Raw genomic sequence first — 22047 nt, forward strand, 5'->3', positions numbered from 1 at the left:
AAAAAACTGGGTTTTCTTCTGGTTTAAATTCCTTGTACTAACCCATCATACAGCCAGATCTCAGTGAAACTACGTCTTTAGCCAAAAGATGAGTCAGTGGTAGCTCACTGAAGGGATCTGACAGAGTTTGCAGGTTTTGCAAAGAATCTGAAAAAAACTCAGAGGTGTAAAATGTCAGATAATCCCATGAGGATGAGTTGTATTAACATCAATCATCATCATCAATGTATTTCTTCCTTAATTGCCAACTCTTTTCATTGCTTATATAGAAAGAGAGATTAATTTCACAATTCCATTTCTTGAAGAGCTTACCCCAGTAGTTCAGTCCAGAAGGCACACTGAATCAGCCTCACTGTTTATGGCAGCTAAGAATATGACATCCCCCATCTCCAAAACTCATCTCCCAGCTGGGCACTCCAGACTAGTTTGTGCTGATTTTGGCACTCATTGGGACGCTTCCATGAGCCAAATAAACACATGGCAGACAAGCAGGTCCAGTAAGTAGCAGCATCAGCACAAAGAAAGGGACAGAACACAGAGCCACAGAAAAATAAAGCCACCTTTAAGTGGCCACAAATCATTAGATTGGCTTAGCTGCATGTTAAACCTACATAGCAGAATGGCAAGCCCCAAGGGGAGACATTTGAGAAAAAAGTCCTAGTTTTTCCTACCTTTCTGGTGTATTAACGTAAGCAAAGGGAGAAAAGCCCAGAAGCCACCAAATTCTTACTAGAGGGAATAAATTACAAAACCAAAATTATTAAAAAACAAATGATGTGGCTAAAATATGATGTAGTCTTCTTGGTTTACCCTTTCTTTCTATTGCCCCTCAAAAATAAAAAATATTGGTATAAATAAACAAATGAATAAAAGCCTTGACTCAGCTTCACTTTCCTAGTCATGCATTCATTCTCTCTGACTCACTCCATAGACATCCAACTATCAGTGTCCAAACTTCTCAGTTTCCACTCTGGATTAACCAAAGCAAATCAAAGGTTCAACAGAACCCCAAAAAGAGTATTTAAATATCATCCTTTCTCGCCTGACACAATCAATCATGCTTCACTTAAATCCTTGGTCTTCTGTTACCCTCCTACATTATCTCTGAGTTAGCTCTGAGGAAAGGAGCAGATCCATAAATCATCTGCAGAGAGATATTAATTTATTTGTATTTCAGATGAGATACCTCCCCCTGTCCAAACTCAAAACAGAATCTTCTCTCTTCTGTGAATGACTAGCAGGAAATTAGAGCTCAGCAGAGCTAGAACTATTCCCTGAAAGCCCTCTTATTATCTTCTTTGTGAGTGTCCGTGGATAGCATCACCAGTTTACCTGCCACTCAAGCTTATTTGTCAACTGTCAGGTCTGACTGAAATGTCTTTGTAGATCCTACAACCCAGGGTATATACCACTTTGGCAGCTCCAAAACAGCCCTCCAAAACATCCTTGCAGCTAAGACCCTTGTTCTCTTATTGATATACAAAGACTGCCCTAATACCTCTCCCTTCAGTATTAACCAACACAGCTCCTAATACAACAGCCATTGACCAGTGGAAATGCCACAGGCTGACAACAGAGCAAAGCTGACCGTAGGCCTCCTATTAATGATCAAATACACCCCAGCCATCAAATGGAAACAACTAATGCAATTTAACTGATTCTCCTAATTCAAATTTGTTCAGAAAAATGTTGAAGGGATAACTTTGTACCAGTAGACAGTAAACACCAATCAGTTATTGTCAGTCCTTCCAGAGGCAGGACAAAAAATCTGTAGCATGGACAGAAGCTAATGTGAGTGTAAGGTGACACCATGGCCATACCTCATACAGATCAATTTAGTACTTCTGAGAGACTGAGCTCTGCACAACCTTAGAATTAACAACTCTGAAACTGCAACCCAAGATTTTTTACATAAATCATTAACCACATCACTTTTCTATTTTAAGGATTCTCCTAGTTCCCTGTTCTGTATTGCATCAAACATTACTTACTTACCTTCATTTCCAAGGGCATCTACAAATCACCCTCCTGTTCATTATCTCCCATTTCCTTTCCAGGTGACTCCTCCACTCTGTTGCCTACTTGTTGAAATTCCAGGCAAAACATTTGTTGTGCTTGATTTCATGCTGTTTTTGAGACATGGAGGAGACTATGAGCATGCTACAGAATTAAGCAGCTCAAGCAGGGTATACAGACAGACTCTGGCTTCCTGTGCCCTTTGAGTCTGGCCAGGCTCAATCCAATTTGGTCTGTGACAACCAGTCTCAGTACAGCACCCCCATGGTAACATGTCCCCCAGAACAGCAACTCGATGAAGTTTGATCTGTTTGACTAACTCCTGTCAGTACATTGATTCCATTGCAAGCTGCAGAATGTTCCTGTTAAAGGAGACAAAGATGCTTCATTGATGCTACTTCAGTATGACTCAGGACAACAGTCTATGTGCTTTGGAGAGATAACAGCACTCTAGCTTTATTAACATAGACACCAGTCATTTTCCAAGGAAGATATCACCCTGTATAGGCCATGGTAACTTCCTTAGGTGTTATATTCAAAATTAATTCAAAGAAAGGAATCAAGAGAGTGAAAAGAATGCTTATCAGTACAGTTTTTTAACCTATATGGCCATGTCATTGAGCAGAACAGATTGACAGTCTGCTATAATTTTTCTTTTAAATTCTGACTGCTTAGAAATGTGATTTAAAAAACACCACAAAAACAAACAAGCAGAAAAACCCCAACAAAACAAAGCTTTCCGAGAGACTGAATCCAGAATGTGGAGAAAAAGCACTGGAGATTTTATTATATTGCATATTTCTTTCAGTACAGAAACCAAAGGTACTCAAAGATATTCAACCTGAACAATACTTTAGGAAAGGGCAAAAAGTGAAATCTTGCTGAGTGAGCAACAGTTTCTGATATAATTGTAATGGTGCAGAATATCATGGCATGCAAGCAACAAAGATATATGATTTTATAGCAATGTCTGAAGCTAAGGTAATAAACACAAACCATGATGGACAGTGTCTTTGCCTCTCTATATTGAGGGTAGGATAGACATGCTACATGGCAGTAGTTGGCCATCAACAACTGTAACTAGAAAACATCCTTATGTATAGTTCAGATTAGAAGAGATTAACTGCTTTGTTTTCACTTCAGTTGTGAAGCATTGTTAATTGTTAATGTTAACACTGTTAATGTAACTTCTTACATTCTTTTTTTACTCCCAATTAGAAGAGAAAGTTTTTTATTTACTTTTGTTATGTGTTAAAATAAGGGCAATAGTGTTGTCAAATAAAAAGCTTGGTCTATGCAGGATTTGATGCTCTTTCTATAATCTTAACCAAGAAGAAACCCAAAGCACTTAACTGACTTTTTATAATGAAATAATTTCTATTTCTATGGAAAAGCTGTCACCAGAATATGGCAGCAGTCTAAGAGTACTCAGTCATCTTGCCACATCACAGTTTATGTCAGGGCGGGTTTTCCCCATTGCTTATTTTAAAGTTTCAAGACTCTTAATTCCCAGCAGATGCAGTGCTACACAAAGATGGCCAGGATGGTTAGGCTAATTCCTCTCAGCTTCTGAAAACTGTATCTTCCCAAGGTACTGGAGCCATGGGGAAATACAGACCTGAAAGTTCCAAGCTGCTCATTTTGTGCACAGGCAGCATGCAGTCAGCTGCAAGGTGGGACTGGGGGTCTGTGCAGCACCTCAGGGACATCACCCTTTGAATGACACTCCTGTTGCCTGACATGGTATCAGATGTTACCTGAGAAGTACAGGGTCCTGTGAAAGAGAAAAGATATTCTTATTCCAGTAAGGTAAAGGTTGGGGTATTGTTAAACAGTGAAGGATGACACAGGTCACTTCCACCTGGTTAGTCCAGCTGCGTTTTAGGGGTTAGTTGACACTGCAGGGTAAGAGAAGAAAATTTATCTGTACTTCGAGCAGTCTTCCAAGGGCTGCAGGAAGGTCTACTGACTCACTTGTGATGGGGCAGCCCTCCTGTTTTCAGTGTTGCTCGGGAAGGAGCAGCAGAAAGCAAGCTATGAAACCCATAATAACTATCATAGAGAAAACAACCACAACAACAACAAAAAACCCTTCAAACTAAATTCTAAAGCCATAATGCTTTGAATTCCCGTCGAAATCACTCAGCATTTACAGAGGACAAGCCCCACTGCAAACTGCCCCCGCACTTGAGCTGTTTTTCCCCTCATCCTCCCTCCGGTGCGTTGCCCGCCCGTTGCCCCCAGGCGGGCCGGCCGTGGCTCCGGAGCGCTCCCTTCCATTCCCCGCTCCGCGGGAGCACCTGCCTGCCCGCCCGCCCGCCGCCACCTCCGCGCCGGCCGCGGGGCTGCAGCCGGCACGGGGCACTCAGCCGGGCCGGCCGAGCGGCGGCGGGACGCGTCCTCCCGCGGCTCCTCCGAGAGACGGGCGTACCCGTTCCCCCGCAGCTCCTCCGAGTGGCGAACAGGTCCTTCCCCAAAAAGGTCCCCGGAGCGGCGAGTGTGTTCGGCCCCCTGGAAGTTCCCGCAGCAGTGAATGTGTCCTTGCCCCAGGAGGTCCTTGGAGTGGCGAACGTGTCCGTCCGTCCCCGGAGTGGCGAACGTTACCGTCCCCCCGCAGGGGCGAGGGTTTCTGTCCCCCGCGCCGCTCCAGCAGCGAGTTAACCGGCGGCGGCGCCACGCTAGAGCCGGGCCGGGAGGCGCGGGCTGCAGCTGAGGATCAGCTGCTGAGGGAAGCGGGGAGGAGCCAGCGGGATCAGGAAGCGGCGGAGTGTCTAACACCTCTCTGCCATGGCTGGCTAAAGAAAAATCATCATAACCATAACAAGGGGGGAAGCGGGGGAGGGGAGGCGGCGGCGGGGGAAGGGGCGGCGGGGGAAGGAGCGGCGGGGAGCGGCGCAGGCGGCAGCATGAGGAGGAGAGGCAGCCGGGGGGGCAGCATGCGGTCGGTGGTGGGGTTCCTGTCCCAGCGGGGCTTGGAGGGGGACCCCCTGCTCACCCACGACTTCCAGCGAAGACGCCTGCGGGGCTGCAGGAACCTCTACAAGAAGGACCTCCTGGGCCACTTCGGCTGTGTCAATGCCATTGAATTCTCCAACAATGGAGGCCAGTGGCTGGTCTCAGGTAAAGCGAACGCTCTCGTCCCTCGCCCCCTCCCGCCACCCCCTCCCCAGGAAGCATCTTCCTCCCCGGCCGCCTCCCCTGCGGCCCGGGGGAGGGAAGCCGCGGCAGCGCTGCTCAGAGCCGTTTGCCAAATCCACCGGTGCCCGGGAATGATGTTTTCTCAAGTAGGGATCTAAAATGGTTGACAGGTTTTAAATTCTACTATTATCGGGGGGGGAGCCCTGGTCAAAGTTTTTACGAGAGTGTTTCCCGGGCACTGGGGGTGGGAGCTAGGGGTGCCCCTTTATTTGATGGCTCGCGTGTCTTTCCTCTTAAAAGAGGATTTTCTTATTTTGGGGGGATGACGACGGGGAGAAGAAGCATCCCCGCGGCGCTCATTGTGGGCACAGAGTGACATTTGTCAACGCCGTGCCCCGGGCCGGGGGTCAGCAATCGCTGCCGGGGGCGGGCGGCGGCCCCGAGTTTGGCCGGGGGGGCTGCAGTACCACTCGGCATCGGGCGGGAACAGGATCGGTTTAATCGAGGGACTGGTCACTTTGGGGCCACCCCCACCCCATCTTGTTTTGGGGGAGGGGAGTCGGGTTTTGTTTTGTTCCTCCTCCCTCTCCTTGCAGGGCGCGTTTGTGAAAGAGGGGGATATATTTGTGGTGATGGTTTTTGGCTTAAGGTCCCCTCTGTTGCCTGCCCGGGGCTGAGGGAGCCATAGGGGTGGGGGATGCTGTCAGGTAGGAGGGAGGCGAGGGCTTGACATCAGCTGCGACACCGAGGACGGGGAAAAGCTCTGCACCCCTAGCCAGGGAGAGGCTGCGGGGCTCGGCGGCCGGCTGACCGCCTCCCCCCACCCCAGCAGCGCTTGGTGCAGGTGCCTCTTCCTGCTTCCCCGCCTCCGGGCTCCGAGGGGCGGCAGGGGAAGGAGGCAACTTGAGGCCGGGGCCTGGCCGGGCGCTGCAGGCCGCGGTCTCCTCGGGCGGCTCTTAGCGACAGGCCGGGGAATCGCGGGCCGATCCCGCCCGCGGCGCCCCGGGGGCTCGGCCGCTCAGGGGTCGCGGCGCTCTTCTCCCGCCAAGCCCTCGGACCCCGCGCTACTCTGCGAGGGGACAGAGACCATCGAGCGGCGGGGAGGGAGCTGCCGGCCCCGGAGGGACCGCTCGTATCGCGCCCCCCCGGGCAGGGCAGGGCAGGGCCGCCGAGCGCGGTGTCCATTGCAGGCCGCGGTCGGGGGGCGTTGTGTCCCGGCCGCCCCTCGCCCCCGGGGACAGCGGGCTGCAGGGAGCGGCCTCCCCTGCCCTGCTCTCCCGCGGCTGGGGCTGCCCACAGGGGCCGGGCAGCAGCGGGAAAGGCCCGTTCCCCGTCGTGTGGGGCAGCTGCCCTCGGGGGAATCGCAGAGGTCCTTGGCAGCTCTGTGGAGAGTGGTCTCGCTTGCCAGGGGGTTGCTGACCTGGTTATTAACCGAGGGCCTCGGTTTTGCCTGTCTACCTTGTGAGCAGCGACAGGGCTACTGAGGAATGTGATGGGGGCATGGCTGAGCAGTACTGCCTTACCGTGGTGTCTGGGCAGAGGTGAAGTGTATCACACAATGGTATCAGTAATGACTTCAAAGAGCATTCAATAAAAAGTTTTTGTGACTGGTTACTTTTAAGCAAGGGCAGAATAGAAACCCTGTATAAACATGGAGTGGAAGCTGATACACTGAAACCTTCCTAAATTTAACATTCTTACCTGAAGAAACTTCAAGCATATTTCCAGTGATTTCTGAGTGTCCATGAAGGATCTTAGTGTTACTGTTAGGGATTCTTTTATCTTTATGCACATGCTGCTTCTGAGATATGCATCCATTTAGCTTGTGAATATATGTGTGTATACATACATACATACACACATATATATATAAACATGAGTGTGTATTGGAAAGGGAATGCTGATTCACCCATTCTAAAGTTCCCGATTGTCCCAGTTGTTATACTGGTTTGTACTGGTCCTTCTTCAGTAGAAAGCAGAGTGATATATTTTTACTTATTAAGTGCTACAGAGAGCTCAAGTGTGTTTGCTTTTTTTTTTTTTTTAATTATTTTCCATAATAAGTGATGGAAACACCACTAGTATTTTCTGTTCTTCTTGCTCAAGAAGGCCTCAGGATGTACTTTAGGTCTTGCCATATTATCAATGCACTTACCTATATTGACATCCATTCTTTAGGCATAAGCATAAACAGTTCAGGGCTGAAATGGACTTTTAAGAATTAATTTTGTTCAAATTGCCTGAATCAAGGTAGTTGCAGTGAAAGAATGAAGGCAGAGTTCACATCTAGTGGATATCTTAAAAGTGTATGTAAAAGGAAGGCTTTCAAGCAATGTTCAGTTTTCTATTTCCTAGCTTTTCATAGAACTTCAGGATGTTCAAAGAGGGTAAGGTTTTCCTCCATATGTAGTATTTACATGGTGCTGGAGTTCTACCCTCCTAAAAAAAAAAAAAAAAAAAGATTACATGTGCTAGCAGTGCACAACTTTGGGACAACCAAGAACAGATGACCTTAAATCTGACCTTGTACTGATGCCCTGAGAAAATGAAGAGCTCTAATTATGCTAACTTTCTTTTTTAAAAGCTTCATGCGATCCATGATGACCATAATATCTAGAATGCTTTATGGGCCATAGCAACAGCATGCAGGTGCTTTGTGCTTCAGTCAATAACAAGAAATTAAAAGGCAAAATATTTCTGGATACTCTGTTAAATTGGACACCATTATAAGACTAAGCTTCATTAAAATTATACTCAAAGCACTCCTCCATACTTGATCCTGAAGCTCTGAGAAATAGCAACAGCAGGAAGAAAAGTGATGAGGAAAGGAAGGGTGTAAGCAACCTCTACTCTGAAGTTTTGTAGAATACTTCCTTCTAAAGACTTCCATATACAGATAAAGCCTTAGAATTGGTGGCATGAGGGTCTCTCATCCCTCCAAATAGTCAGCATAGAGAAGTAAGGATGAGCTGTTGGATGCTTCTAACCGTATGTATTGCAGCTGAGAGAGTCAACAGCTATATTGGAGTGCATGAAAAGGGAGAGTGCAAGCAGTCTTTTCAGTTGTTCAATCTTAAGTAATATGTATATTCTGAACCTAGAGAGTCTCCTTTGGCTGATTGACTAGTTAACAACATAAACCTTGTTAGAGCTGTTTGAAGTACAACTGGTACTGTGCATTCATAGTGGCTATACCAATGCCATTGAAATACTAGCCTGCATCCAAGTTAGTGCTGTTCTCATCACTCAGCTGGAATACTTTCCTTGGGTAGGTGTCCCACTTGTTTGGGTTTTTTTCTTTGTTTTTTTAATGTGTCTCCCAGAAGCAAGTCTGTAAGGCTAATGATTACTGTTTCAGTAAACAATTCAAACTGCTTAAACAGGGTTTGTTATTGCAGTTACAGATAATTTTCCTGTTAGGATTATTGAGAGAACTTTGGTGTGGACAAGCCTCAGCAGGCCCTCCAAAAGCATGTTTGAAACTTTTTAGTATCTTAACTTCTTTAAATCTTGTATTGGAAAGTACATGTTTAATAGTATTTATTTTTGTTCTTAACCATGTTTCAAAGTAAAAATTTGAGGTCCACAGATTGAATTGGAGGCCAGTCTAGAGGTTCTTTCTGTGCCTGTGTGACACCTCAACAGTGTCACTTTATAGAGGGGAGGAGGGGCAGAGATTAATGTTTTGGAACAGGGGTGCTAGAAGAAGGGACTGACATAAGGACAAGAATTTTTAATAATTGAAATAATTGAAAGAAGGTAGACACACAGGAGAAGATGTAGTGTGACAAGCATAAAAAAACTACCTGTAGAATGACACAGGGGAAGAAGAAAGCTTAACATACAAAAAATGTCAAAGTGGGTTGAAATTGGTTAAAACTTGCTTCTGGATGGAGTTGAATGATTCTATTGGGTAAAACGTGTCTTTGCAACACTTTAGATACTAGATAGTGTTTTTAACAGCTTGAGAAACGTGTGACTGTACATGCATGGAAATTAAAATTACTGTGCAGTGGTATGCACAGTACCACACATTTGCCAAGCATCTCCTGCAATTTGACTTCTTAAAACTCAGCTTTACTTGGTCTGTGTAATAGTCTTCCATCCTTAGGTTTGGTGGATATGTTTTCCTGTTTGTTTATCTGACTGTCATTTTTCATGCCTGCTATCTTTTATAAACATGAGTATCTTTATCAGAGCCTCCCACTTTTTTTTTTTTTTCATACTTTAAACTGCATGTTCAAGATAACTTCTGGGAAGTACTGTAATTTTCTTTTGGCTTTTTTTTTTCCTCCTACCAGATAATGCAAAAGTTAATAGCTGCTCTAAGATCCTAAATTTCTGAGGGTGCTAGAAAGTATTGGCAATGCATCTGTCATTTAGTTTTTACATAAATCTGAAGGAACATGAGCCTAAAATGGGAATGAGGTGACTTTAGCAAAAGTTGTGGAGTTTTACTTCTGAATAAGGAGATTGTGTATCAAGTATGTTTTAAGGAGGAATGCTCTGATCTTTGTTTGTATGAAACAGAATTCTGTGTGAGGAGGGATATTAGGTTCAGTTACTACATCATGTTTTAATTAATGTCTGAGGAATTATAAAATTTCTCATGAAAGATAGGATCAGGCAGCAATAATTTCAGGAGATAGGAGTTGAAATTCAAGTTAATTAAGATACATTACATGGGGAAAAAATGTCATGTGTTTTGAGAGGGACAAGTGCAACCTAAAGCACGTGAATAAAAATGGTTGACTCTACAAATACACCATGGAGACTAGCCCATAGTCATGTAGAAAAGGATCCAAATGTATAAATATCACAACATAAATATGATCAGACATGACAAAGCATGTGAAGTAAACCTGCTGTGGTGCTGTTGGGGCCTTAAATGGAGTGCTGTGCTCAGTTTTGGGCACTGTACTTTGAGAAAGATTTGCCCAGACTGAGAAAATTCAGAAGAGGGCATGAATAATGATCAGAGGCCCAGAAAAATGAAATGGTGAAAGAAAGGGGTCCATTTAGTCTGCAGAAAGAACAGCTGAGTAGAAATGCAAGTCCTGAGCTGCATAAAAGTGGTTTTAATTATTAATATGTGAAGTTGTAAACTCTTTTTTTTGTCTAGTGGGAATAGGATGAAGAAATGGTCTCAAATTGTAGGAAGAAAGATTTTAGGATGCTGTTTGATCTTGCACTTTCTCTTCATCCTGTAACTCATTCACTTATTTCTCCTCTTCATTGTTTGCACTGTGGCACTTTCGTAATTTAAAGCCTGAAACTGGTATGATGGAAGCATCTGATCAGGGGGACAGAATAGGTAGGGAGAGGTTGTTTGTCTGTCTGCTGCTTTTCTGTCAGGTCAGCTTCTTTAGTTTACCCTGTGCGTGAATGGCCGCTGAATCTGATGGAGGGGAAAGTAGCAGGAGCACATGGCAAGGGGGAGTGGGATTATATGTAATGTCAAACTGCCTCCTTAGGCTTGGTATTATAATAGGCTAATCTGCCTAATGGCAGGGATAATGAAAAACTGAAAAAGGCTGCCTGAGGAAGGTATGGAATCTACCTCAGCAGTGTTTTTCTAAGAGCAAAATAGACTTTTCTTCTGGGACTAATTCTGACAGAGCCTGGCCTTTTGCCTTTGGCTAAGGCCAACTAAGTGATCAGCTTCTTGAAATACTGTCCAGTCCTGTTTTCTGTGGTTCATGCAACTTCTGAATTAGTCTTACAAGCAGTAAGACTAATCTTTTATGTTATGGTTTAGAAGTATTGCCCACTTGCCATGAAGGTTCTTTTAGCAAGTGGACCTGGTATATAGGAGATAAAGGGGTGTTGTGGTCTTGAGCTTTGTCCTCAATCAGCAAGGTTAATGCAATTAAAACCTGCAGTTTTTCAGTACTGACTGGTATGATTTTGAAGTGCTTCTGTTGGCACACAGGAGCTCAAGTGTGTTTCATGAGCCATGCAGATACTGTTTGGACTAGATTTACCTTTGGCAAGGGTATGCTCCATTCCCCTTCAAACTATTCTAGGTCTAAAACGAGTAGATTTCTCTTACTGTGTCTCTGGTTTTGAAAGTTTCTACAGGTTTGACCCTGCTCCTGTAATGAGCACTGAAGTACTTGACTAATTAAATACTTTTAAATGTGGTTCCTTTCTGTAAAATAACTGTACAATGGCATTGTGTAGTTCTTAGCTGGGTCACACAAACTTTTACTTTTCAAATTGTCAGTCATACAGTCCTAAAACCATTGTCAGTCATACAGTCCCAAACAGAAGCTACAAATAAGGCGAAAGTGAAGCTATTTCCACATTATAGATGTTGAACTTACTGTTTCTCGCACAATGGACTGAAAAATTACAAATTCTCTGTGGATCTTCAATTTCCAGAAAATCTACATGTGGAGCCTTGCTAAGGTATTTGAACATGAAGCCATATATCCAGGTGTTCCAGATATGATCATTGTCTATGCTCTATATTATTTTAAGAATGTGGCTTCCACTTCAGTTGTAGAGTTGATGTACATGCACAATAAATTCACCATAAATTGAGGGCACTTTAATTAACCAGCATTTGCCAATCTACTGCACAGAACAAATGCTACAGACTTGAAGTTTCCTATAATTCTCAGACTTGTAACTTATGTTGCATAATATGTATGTAGTTTGTGTCTGATGAATCATAGTTCCTTTCTACAGAGCATAAAAACTATATATTCACATTTTCTTTACTTTCTCCCTGTATACCTGCCCATACATGTACACCTCCCTCCTTTCTTCCCTCTTATGGTAAGAGTCAGGTTTGGGTGATGGAGATTGCATTTGCTGGTTTCTGTCACTTGAGACTTGCCTTTTCTTAGGTATTGTTTGTCAGTGACTTAACACAGATTGTTCTCTTGTGTGAGGCTGTAGGGATTGCTGAAGTGTCTTGTTTGCCACAAATCCTCTGTGGCCCAACACATTGGGTAACTTTTTCTTTCTGGTGGAACTGGCCTTGAGTCAGAAGTATTTCTAGAATAGCTAAATTGGAATTAGAAGGGAACACACTTTCAACACAGTAATGTTATTATTTTGTTAAACTTTTATGTCTCAGTGGAATATGAGAGGAATAAAACTGAGCAGTGAGCAGATGTAGAAGTTCCCAAAGACAATACGTAGAGAATACATAGATGGAGGAGGGACAGCACTGCATGAGTGTGGAGAGCATTTAAAAGCTCCTAAGATATGGAATGTGCCACCACCAAAGTTTCATGGAAATCTAGATGTTTGGTAGAGGGAGACATTTGTATTCAATAGGAAAAGTAGTTTCCAAGGCAAACACGTACTAAGGTATAGGACTTATAAAATAGTTGGTAGTGGCAACTTTTCACACTATCAAACACTTTTTCTGCACAGGTTGCAAATTATCCTACACCTACCATGCTGTATGTGTGCTGGGAACCACAGTAATGCTTGTTTTATATAGATATCTTAATTATTTTATTTTTATCTGGACAGTGGTTGGTGGAAATGATTATGAGTTTTCTGTTAAAGTGAGACACCAAGATGGCTATGCTGTTAGGTAGGAAGATGCATAGACTTTCTGCCGTGGTTTTGCAAATTAGTTTGCTATAGTAACAAATAACAACAATATGTTACTATGTTTTGCCCTGAAATGTCTTTTATAGAAGGCAATAAATGAAGTCTGATAGAAGCAATGTTGGCGTTCACCTGTGGTAAATGTTGCTTAAATATTTTTTCAGGTAGTGATAACAATATGATGTGATGGTGGGCAGCTTTGGGAAGTAGTTACGTTCAGTGTGACAGTTATTTCTTGATCTTAACTCAAATACTGTGGTCATATGTTTCAACACTCATGTATTTCTATGTCTCCTTATTATAAGCTCATCTGCAATCACTAGAGTGCAAATACAACTTTCTCTCCTATTTCTAGACAGAAAGGAATATAAGTTTCCAACGTTTAGTTGACCATAAATTACTGTGAGATTTTTGGATCCATCAAATTTGACTCGTTCTTAGTAGCTATCAAATGCACCACAAATCTTTGTATCATGTACTCTTGTTTGATGTGTGAAGTACAAAATCAGGAGGAGGAATGCACGATTTCATGGAGCATGGGTAATCATAACATGCTGCTGTACTGTCTATCAAAGTGTCATAAAATCTGTTAGGAGACTCAAAGGCTGAGAGACTGTTTACTTGTAGGATGTTTGACATAACTCAGTTCCACAGGAAAATTTCTTAATAGCAACATATGATGTGAAAATTCTAAGAAACCTGATTAACAGTAGTAATGAAATCTATTTATGCATTTACTTGTTTTGTAAGTAAACAGCAGGCCAAGTAATTTTGGTTTGGTTTTTTTTTTCTTTCTTTTTGATGCCTTTGTCCTCTGGATAGCAGCTCAAAAGGCTCTGAGTTTAGGCTTTTGCTTGTGCAAAGAATAAGTAAAATGTTTTAACTGTAATCAGCATGTTTCTGGTGTCACTTTTCAATTCTGATGCCATTCTCTTTCATTTGTTATAAAAAACAGATACAAAAAATATTTTGAGTCTGACTTGGAGAAACCTTATTCAGATTTTGCATGTATTCAAAATTGCTGCTGAGAATGCTGACCAGTACAATAGTATCTTGATTTTTTTTCTTTTACTAATAAATAATAACTTAATGCAGTTGAAGCACAAACAGTCTGATAGTTATTTTATATATAACTGTTTGCCATACAGAGAAGGAAGCACTTAGAGCTCTGAACTGAAACTGCATGTAGGCAAACAATTAGGAGTACAGCAAGATGTAAAGCAAGAGATTTGAACTTCCTTTCCAGGTACTCTCTTTGTCAGGATTTCACCTCAGAAATATCTGTCTTAACCTTTACAGGTCAGAAAACTGGTGTAACTGTGTGTGCTGAAGACTTCTGAATGCTTCAGTAATTTTTTTTATCTTTTATCAGTCCTGAGCCAACCTATGCTATGAAAGGTTTGCAAAGACTGCTGGAGGATATATAGTTGTCAGTGAAAGGGAGAAAAAGTTCATGTTTTGTGAATAACATAAGCAATGCTGGCAACAAGGAGTTGGTGTAGAAGCATATGTGGATTTGGCATGTAATTCATCTACAGCTTGCCATGGAATTTTACATAGCAGTAAGTTTCTGAGTTTCCAGGTTGCTATAGGTTGTCACTATGTGTTGGCAGAATGGCAACTGTTTAATTCAAACTTTTCCTGCTGATTGCTCTGTTGTCATTAATTTTAATTGAATACCTGACTGCATGACATCTTAATGTAAATGTGTGCCTATATATCCAAGAAGGCATATATTTTTTATGCTAATTAAGGTGTTAGCAAAGCTTTCTATGAATAGCTGCAGAGTTAAATAATTTGTCTATAATCAATTTACACATGGCTCAGGCAGTAATGTACATTTCCTTTATTTCTTCCAGGAGGGGATGACCGCCGAGTCTTACTTTGGCATATGGAAGAAGCCATCCACTCAAGAGTCAAACCAGTTCAGCTGAAAGGGGAGCATCACTCTAACATCTTCTGCCTAGCTTTTAACAGTGGCAATACTAAAGTGTTCTCTGGAGGTAAGGAAGGAAGAGCACCCCGATTTCACATGAATATGTATTCTGAATGCCTTGGAGTAGATGCCATGAGGGAATGAGTGAGATCTTGCCCCACATGAGATCTGGAAGGTGTTCTTAATCAGCAATTGTAATTTTTTTGGGAACAGGGAATCCTTTAGCTAGCAGAACATTTTCAATTTTGTCATGTGTTTTTTCAAACCCTGATGTAAGCTCATCCTGTCTTGAACCATCATCAGAATCCTGGGTCCAGTCTTCCTCTACTTGTGCTAAAGACTGTGGAAAACATTGTCTTTGTTACTCCCTCTTAACTGTACTTAGAGCAGACCCTGCATTCTCTCTGGCACTCAAGCCTGATGCTTGAAAATCTTTTCTGCTGATGTCTGATTTCAATGCACCCTTAGATGGCTCATGAAGGACTATTGCCATCTATTGGTGGCTGATATTTTCTTAGACCCTGTTTCAGTTCTTACTGGTAAGCCTCTGCCTTTTAGAGCTGTTGGCACATTGGGCTCTGATAACCCTTGATGTTCTCATTTCTTTTTAATATAAATCTACTTTTTAATAGAAAATATAATTCGGTCTGAAAACTTAGGTAAGGGAAGTGGACATATACTTGTTCTGGGGAAATAATTTCTGTAATTTAGATCCATTTCACCACTTGATTTTTAAAGTGTTGTGATAGGCAGGAAAATTGAATTGAGAAGAAAAAGGCACAAAAGTGTCAATGCAGTTGAGTGCCATTTTCTGCTGTACTTCATTTCCATGATCTAACATGGTCACAGAATAGGTGAGAATTTGCATCTTTTGTCAGTATGTCCATTAACATACAGCTAGACTTACTTTGGGTACTATGAGACTCCTGGGTCAAAGCCTTTCATTACCTTTTTGACCTAATATTTGTGAACTGTAAATCAATGCTAGAGATTGATTCTGAGTGCATGTGAATGGTGGAAGCTTCTCAATGTTGTGTTAAAATTATAATATCCCTTAGAAAAAGACATGACAAAGCTTAAGCTGGTGTCAAATTTCAGGGATGAAATTATTCAGTTATACTTCTCAGGTGGAATAAACCCCTAGACTCTCAAATAGCGATGCCTATCTTCTTATTCTGCGGTCTTGTGTTTGTTTTATGAGAAAAATAGCAGTACATGCTGTCTTCAAATGAATAATTCTGCACAAGTGATTCCAGGGAATTCTGGGCCAGAGTCTCTTACTTTAGTTTGAATTCAGACAAATGGAACCTTACATGAATATTCAAGGAATGAAGAGTGCCAAATCTTGCTTGACCAGCTGGAGTGGTATTTTTTCATGTCCAACTCAGCCCTCTGTCCATTGGGCTTTGCTGTCAGAGGCTGCTGTTTTCACAGGAAAGGCAGAAGAGTGTCGTGATTGTACCTTGTTACTGAAGTTAACACCTGCAGTTAAAGATTTATATAATTGATTATGGTGGATTTTTGCTAAGATGCCAGGTTAGATGAGCTGTGACAGCTGATGCACAGAGAAACTGGCCGTTCTCATATCTTTTTCATCCTCCAGTTTGCATAAAAACACCGTGCCTCTGCCAGAAATTATTTCCATTGGAGGAGTCAGGAACTCTTTCAGTTCCTCCATCAAGATTCAGTGAGCTCATCTGCAAGGGCTAAGAGTCTGACTCTTGGATCCCTTGCAAAGAGTCATTTTGCTGCATGGCTTAGATGTACCATCTGTTTTATGTCTGCTGGTAAAATGGGGCTATCTATATTTATTCTCTCGATGTTCTGGGAGATTCTTAAAAAGTCTAAAAGAATTGTGGGTTCTAAGATCTACTGATTGTCACACAGTCACCTGAGTTTGGAGTTGTATTTAAATCATAGAAGTTGGAATACTTAAAAAATAATACTTAAAAATCCCCAAAATTAAAAATTGGCATATGTAAACTAGCACAAGTCACATGGAACTCAATTTATTCTGTAAATAAATGACTGCCAATGATTAATGACTGAGGATCTGATGACCTTTCTCTAAAGCAACTCTTGATAATAGAGGAGAAGGGATTTTCCACTTCAGTACAAATTGGATTGTATCCAAGGAATTTCAGAGCTCTTTGCTTTGAAGGAGCAAGCACCCCATGTAGCCATTACAAAAATGGAAGGCAGGAAGTGAGTGGACAATATTTTGCATGTAATCTCTGGAGGAAAAAACTGTCCCAAAAAAGTTCTCATCTCTGGAGAATTTTTTTGCCCTTCTCTGTCCACACACAATGAGAGTATAGCAACATTTGAAATGCAAGATCCCTTCCTAGTAAACTGCATGGACTTTTTTTTTTATTTGCACTTAATGTTAGGTATATGAAAAGCTGAAATTAACCTACAGGAAATTGAATTTGTTTTTTTAGTGCTTATATGATAGATACGGGCTTTAGGCCACCTTAACTGTGCTCCTCTGTATGTGCTCTGTGGTATTTCACTCTTACAAGTTTAACTGAAGGGAATGGCAGATTCTTCCTGTCTTTCTGATTGTTTTAACTGCAGTTATCAAAACAAGAGAGATTATAAATGACACAGTTGTGTACACAATTATGACCCAGTTAGTCTCAATAAAGAATGAATTCTCCAGTGTTAAAGTAAAAACAGTGTAAGTGGGAATCCCCCTCTGGGTTGAACAGCAGTGGTGTTTTCTGCAGGGATGAATCCTTACCAGAAGCGTCCAGTTTGTTGTTAGATTTTTGTCACCACTTTCTCCTCCCACACACAGAACAGAGGAAAATAATGGTTATTCCACTCTCATTCTTTCTTTCCCATTTTGGAGCTTGTGATGGAAGGGAATTTGATCCCATGATGACTGGATGCCTGAAACCAAACAACTGGAATGATTCTTTTGTTCATACTGGGTGGAGACTGAAGAGTGTCTGCTGGAGGAAGTTTTGTCATTGGAGAAACTGAGCTGTGTTTTTCGCTGGTGAAATATGTAGGCACTAGAGTAGTTTTACTAGGGATAAACAGTGTGTAATAATATATAATGGGCAGTTCTAAATACAATTAATGACCAAAGGACACTTGCACTTAAATGACTTGTTTATTGTACCTTGGAAAAGATGAGCTACTGCAGTAATCTAAGGCTGGCACGATTTTACTAGGAGCCTGGGCAAAGAGGAAATGGTTGTAGAAAATCTCATACCTCACTTGTCAAAGAGAAACTTTCTCATATTTCTCTGTTGAGACGGAATACAACCGAAATATGTATGGGACAAATGAAAATTGAGTCCATTGAACATTTAAGAATGTTCATAACATGAAATCTTGCTCCTTCTGAACCTCTTTCTTTAGTGTGCATTAGGAAAGCTTCGCAACTACAAAGATATACAGAGCATAAAAATATGACTTTGCTTTCTGGTCATGTTTTTTTTTTTTTCTGAATTAAATATAAAAGTGTGTGTGTCCTTAAATATTTCTAAAGAGGAGGTGCCAAATTTAGGTAATGAAATATTCAGCACATAGATTAAAAAAAATATCTGTTGTTATAGCTTGAAAAACTCTGCATGAGCTATTGGAATTACCTGGTGGCTGTGACCCTCTTAGCCTGTGCACATGTGGTTAGTTTCCATTGTATTCAATTGGTGTGATCAAAGTGATATGATTGTCTGGTTACTTGGTTTGGTTTTTGTTACTTGGTTTTGGTTTTTTGTTTTGTTACAGAAAAAATTACATTGCCTGCCACGTTCATGCCTTCTCAATGGTTGCAAAACCCTGAGTGCTGGCAGTGTTATCTGGCAATATTTGATCGGGGAGCCATATGCATTTCATTTATGACATCCCTTTTCACTTTTCACAATCTTTTTATGGAGCATCCTTTGAGCAGGAAGAAAGATGTATTTTGATCAGAGTTTAAAGTCTTCCGTTGCTTTATGTAATGGTCTTTATTTCAAATCCCAAAACTTAAGCTCAAACTGGACAAAGAATGACAAATAACATATTTAAATAGAATTATTTGTTGAGCAGTAGCAGATGAAACAGGTTGGTGCATTTGATCGTGACTGGCGATATCACATAGAACCTTTCATATAACTGAGCAGGGGTTAACCACATAGGTACTGAGCTGGTCTTCTCTGTTTCAATATTGGTTTTGAAATTGTAAATTTTTTTTTAAAAAGTGGTTTGGGGTTTTTTCACAATAATGCTTTTTAACCACTAGAACATGGTGTTAATTGCTTATATTTCTCTTTTCAGGCAATGATGAACAAGTTATACTCCATGATGTTGAAAGGTAAATACACTGTTTCCACTGCTTCAAGAACTCCTTTAATTTCAACTCACTGGAGGCATTTTCTGTTTTAAATTAATGGTTTAGGAGAACCGTGTTTTAATACTGGAATTTGTTTTTTATTTATCTAAATTCATAACTGGAATGAAGTATTTCCTATCACCCCATTTTCTTTTTCAGCAGTTGGGTTCTGTATTATTTTGACCTCGGGAAAGAGAATGATTATTAAATATATATGCTCTCCTGCAGACAGCACAGTAGATTCTGAGTAGATTATTCTGGCACATAAACAACTGTTGGCACATACAGACTTCTTGTTTTTCAACAGACTCACCTGACCTGTGTTTAAGATGGCTAATGCTTGGCCTATCTAACTTCCTTTTTAAACTTTGGATGCAGCTGCCTGATTCTCCACACTGACATGCAGAATATTGCTTTTGGCACTTACTTTCTACCAAAACTGTAAAACAGTTGGGAATTGGGCTTCGTAGTGCTACATCAAGATTAGGCTGTTATTCAAAGTATAATTAATACAGTAGTGGTAATATATTGAATTGGACTTCTCTAGACATCGTGTCTGCTGAGCTTACTGCTTTTGAAGTAAAAAAACTTTAGAATTTTGGTCCGTACTAATAACTTCTACAGATTTAAGTGTTGACTGTTGATTTAACATGAACTCAAGAAAATAAAGAAAAAGCAGGAAGAGATATTTGCAAGAATGGAGGTATAAAACCTTACATTTCTTTGAGTTTCCTGAGTAACATAATGTGGACTTATTTCTTGATGTGTTTGTCGAAAGCCCTTTGCATTGAATTGTTCAGTGTATATCTGCCTTCCATCCATCATGCCTTATGTCTGCATCTTGCATAAGTCTTACATGCAAGCTGGGCAAAAGTAATTTTGTCTTCTGTTCTGATGGTTTGTCAGGAATATCATTGTTTAGGGTTTGGTTTGTTTGGTTTTTTTGGTTTGGTTTGGTTGTTTTTGGTTGTTTTTGGTTGTTTTGGGGTTTGTTGGGGTTTTTTTGTTTGGTTGTTTTTGGGTTTTTTGTTGTTGTTTTTAACTTTTTAGGCCTTTTGGGAGAGGTGTTTTGTTTGGTTTTTTTGGGGGGGGTGTGTGTTTGGTTTTGGGAGAGTTTTTTTGTTTGGTGTTCTGTTTTTCTTGTTTTAATTAAGCGTGGAAATGTCAGTTTTAGAAGCTGGCGTTTATTGTGTTCTGACTTTTTAAGATTCTACAAGATCTTTGTAATTTTTGCTTTTCTATATAACACATTTTTTCCTGCTGTGTCTTGTTTAGATGTTTTGATAAGTCTTTTTGATATGTGCATATTTTTAATGTGCTTTTGTTATCAGTTTGTTTTTTTTTCTTTAAATATGCTAAGTCCAGTTGTAATCCATACAGAATTCCTTCCTCTAAGGCTATCTTGTATGATCTTTCTAAAGAAACCTTAGTAGACCAAATTCTGATTGATTTCTATGGAAAGTTAATCTCTTTTTCATGATAACACTTGATCTGTCAACTGCTTTTTTGTAACTTTAAATGGCTTTTTCTGTTACTGCTTTCTTCCCCTTTTTTATTAATGGTCCCTGAGATAGAGTTAGTAGATCTGCCACTAGAAACATCATTTGCCATGTGAGCAAAATGCTGATTTTATGTGGGATCTCTTTGGTGCTGTTTCCATGAGATATAGGGATAGTATATATAGTTTTTTCCCTAAAGAAATAAAGGGACTTTTTAAAGGAAATGAAGCAGTCCCAGAATCTTCTGATTTAGTATTTCAGTTTTTGACCTCTCCATACCACTATTCCAGCTTTTTAGATGATCTGAAACATCGGGAAAAGACTGGAGAATGTGCATTTTCTTTTTTAATAGCTGTGGAACAGCTGAAATCTAGATATACTTTTGGGGGAATTATTTTTATTTTATTGGTTTTGTTGCTGTTCTTTCTACATGGAAAAATATAGGTCTGGTAAATCCTGAAAACCAAAAAAAAACTTACTGAAAAAGCCATCTGGAAAGTTGCTCTTATGCGAGCTTCAATTGAACTTTTGGACAAAACAAAAAACTGTATTAAAGAATGAACTTCTGTCTTTTCCTTTTTACATTAAGTAGTAAAAATTTACTCCAGAGGTCCCAAGGCTTCTTTCCCTTTCCTATTACATCCTCCCAAACTTAAATCTAATGCATCATGTGTTCTGTAGCCTCTTGCAGTATAGGAAAATTTAATGCTTGGGTTTTATTTTGAGATTTTTTTTCCCCTCATAGCATGAAGTCACTATACATGGGTATTTTGTTTGGTTTTTACTCTAATTGAACACAAGGGTCTTCTTGTAAAATTACAGAAACTTTGTCACAAAGTATTACTAGGTAGATAAAGCAGTAAATGCTTTGCTTTCTAAAACAATAGCAAAAGAAGGAAGAATCACTATGTTGTGTCTCTCTTCCAGCACGGAGACCTTGGATGTGTTTGCCCATGAGGATGCAGTGTACGGCCTTTCAGTGAGCCCAGTAAATGACAACATCTTTGCTAGCTCATCAGATGATGGCCGGGTCCTGATCTGGGACATCCGAGAGTCTTCCCATGGAGGTAAGATCTCTAGAAGGAAAATAGAATTGATGTAGGAAGAATTCAGGTAAGGCAAGGAAGAGAGAAGTTATGTTTATCTGGGACAGTTGATACAGTGAGTCTTGGAGAAGGGTGAAAGTGAAGCATAATTCTTTTGGCCAGTGACTGGCAAGCCCTAGTCTTTACAGTTCTGTTACTGTCTTAAATGAGTACTTATAATTTTTATTAAAAATAGTGTTGAGCTGCTCCCTTCAGAAAAATGTTCATACTCCAGTGTATAAGAGCTACAATAGTGAATGAGCAAAAGGAACAATAGAAAAGCAATCCCCCCGCTTTTCGTTAAAATGACTTAGTGCCTCATTAGTTTAGCTCCTGTAATCTTTCTTTGACAGGCTGAAAGGCAACTTTTGATATCTTAGAAGAAAACCATGGTGCCAATCTATTTATAATAAAGGTAGGAAGGAAAGCACCAGTAATTAGTGACTGATTAGTGAATGATTTGACTGAGGAAAT

The 22047-nt window shown here is 40.9% G+C and overlaps 1 protein-coding gene and 1 long non-coding RNA gene across 2 annotated transcripts in view; one reads left to right on the forward strand and one right to left on the reverse strand.

The window, feature by feature from the left end:
* Nucleotides 1-2775: 2775 nt before the first annotated feature.
* Nucleotides 2776-5112, reverse strand: LOC136558127 (uncharacterized). Its single transcript, XR_010783837.1, has 3 exons — nt 5012-5112; nt 4448-4811; nt 2776-3790 (listed from the first exon to the last, which is right to left on the reverse strand). It is a non-coding gene; the product is annotated as an uncharacterized lncRNA (long non-coding RNA).
* The window catches only part of DCAF5 (DDB1 and CUL4 associated factor 5), a 67250-nt gene continuing 50125 nt past the window's right edge, over nt 4923-22047 (forward strand). The window contains exons 1-4 of the mRNA XM_066552430.1: nt 4923-5136; nt 14586-14729; nt 18935-18971; nt 21416-21555. Of these exons, the coding sequence (XP_066408527.1) occupies nt 4923-5136; nt 14586-14729; nt 18935-18971; nt 21416-21555 (535 nt within the window). The remainder of the gene's footprint in view (nt 5137-14585; nt 14730-18934; nt 18972-21415; nt 21556-22047) is intronic.

The sequence above is a fragment of the Molothrus aeneus genome, chromosome 6, assembly GCF_037042795.1.
Source record: "Molothrus aeneus isolate 106 chromosome 6, BPBGC_Maene_1.0, whole genome shotgun sequence".
Classification (NCBI taxonomy): Eukaryota; Metazoa; Chordata; class Aves; order Passeriformes; family Icteridae; genus Molothrus; species Molothrus aeneus.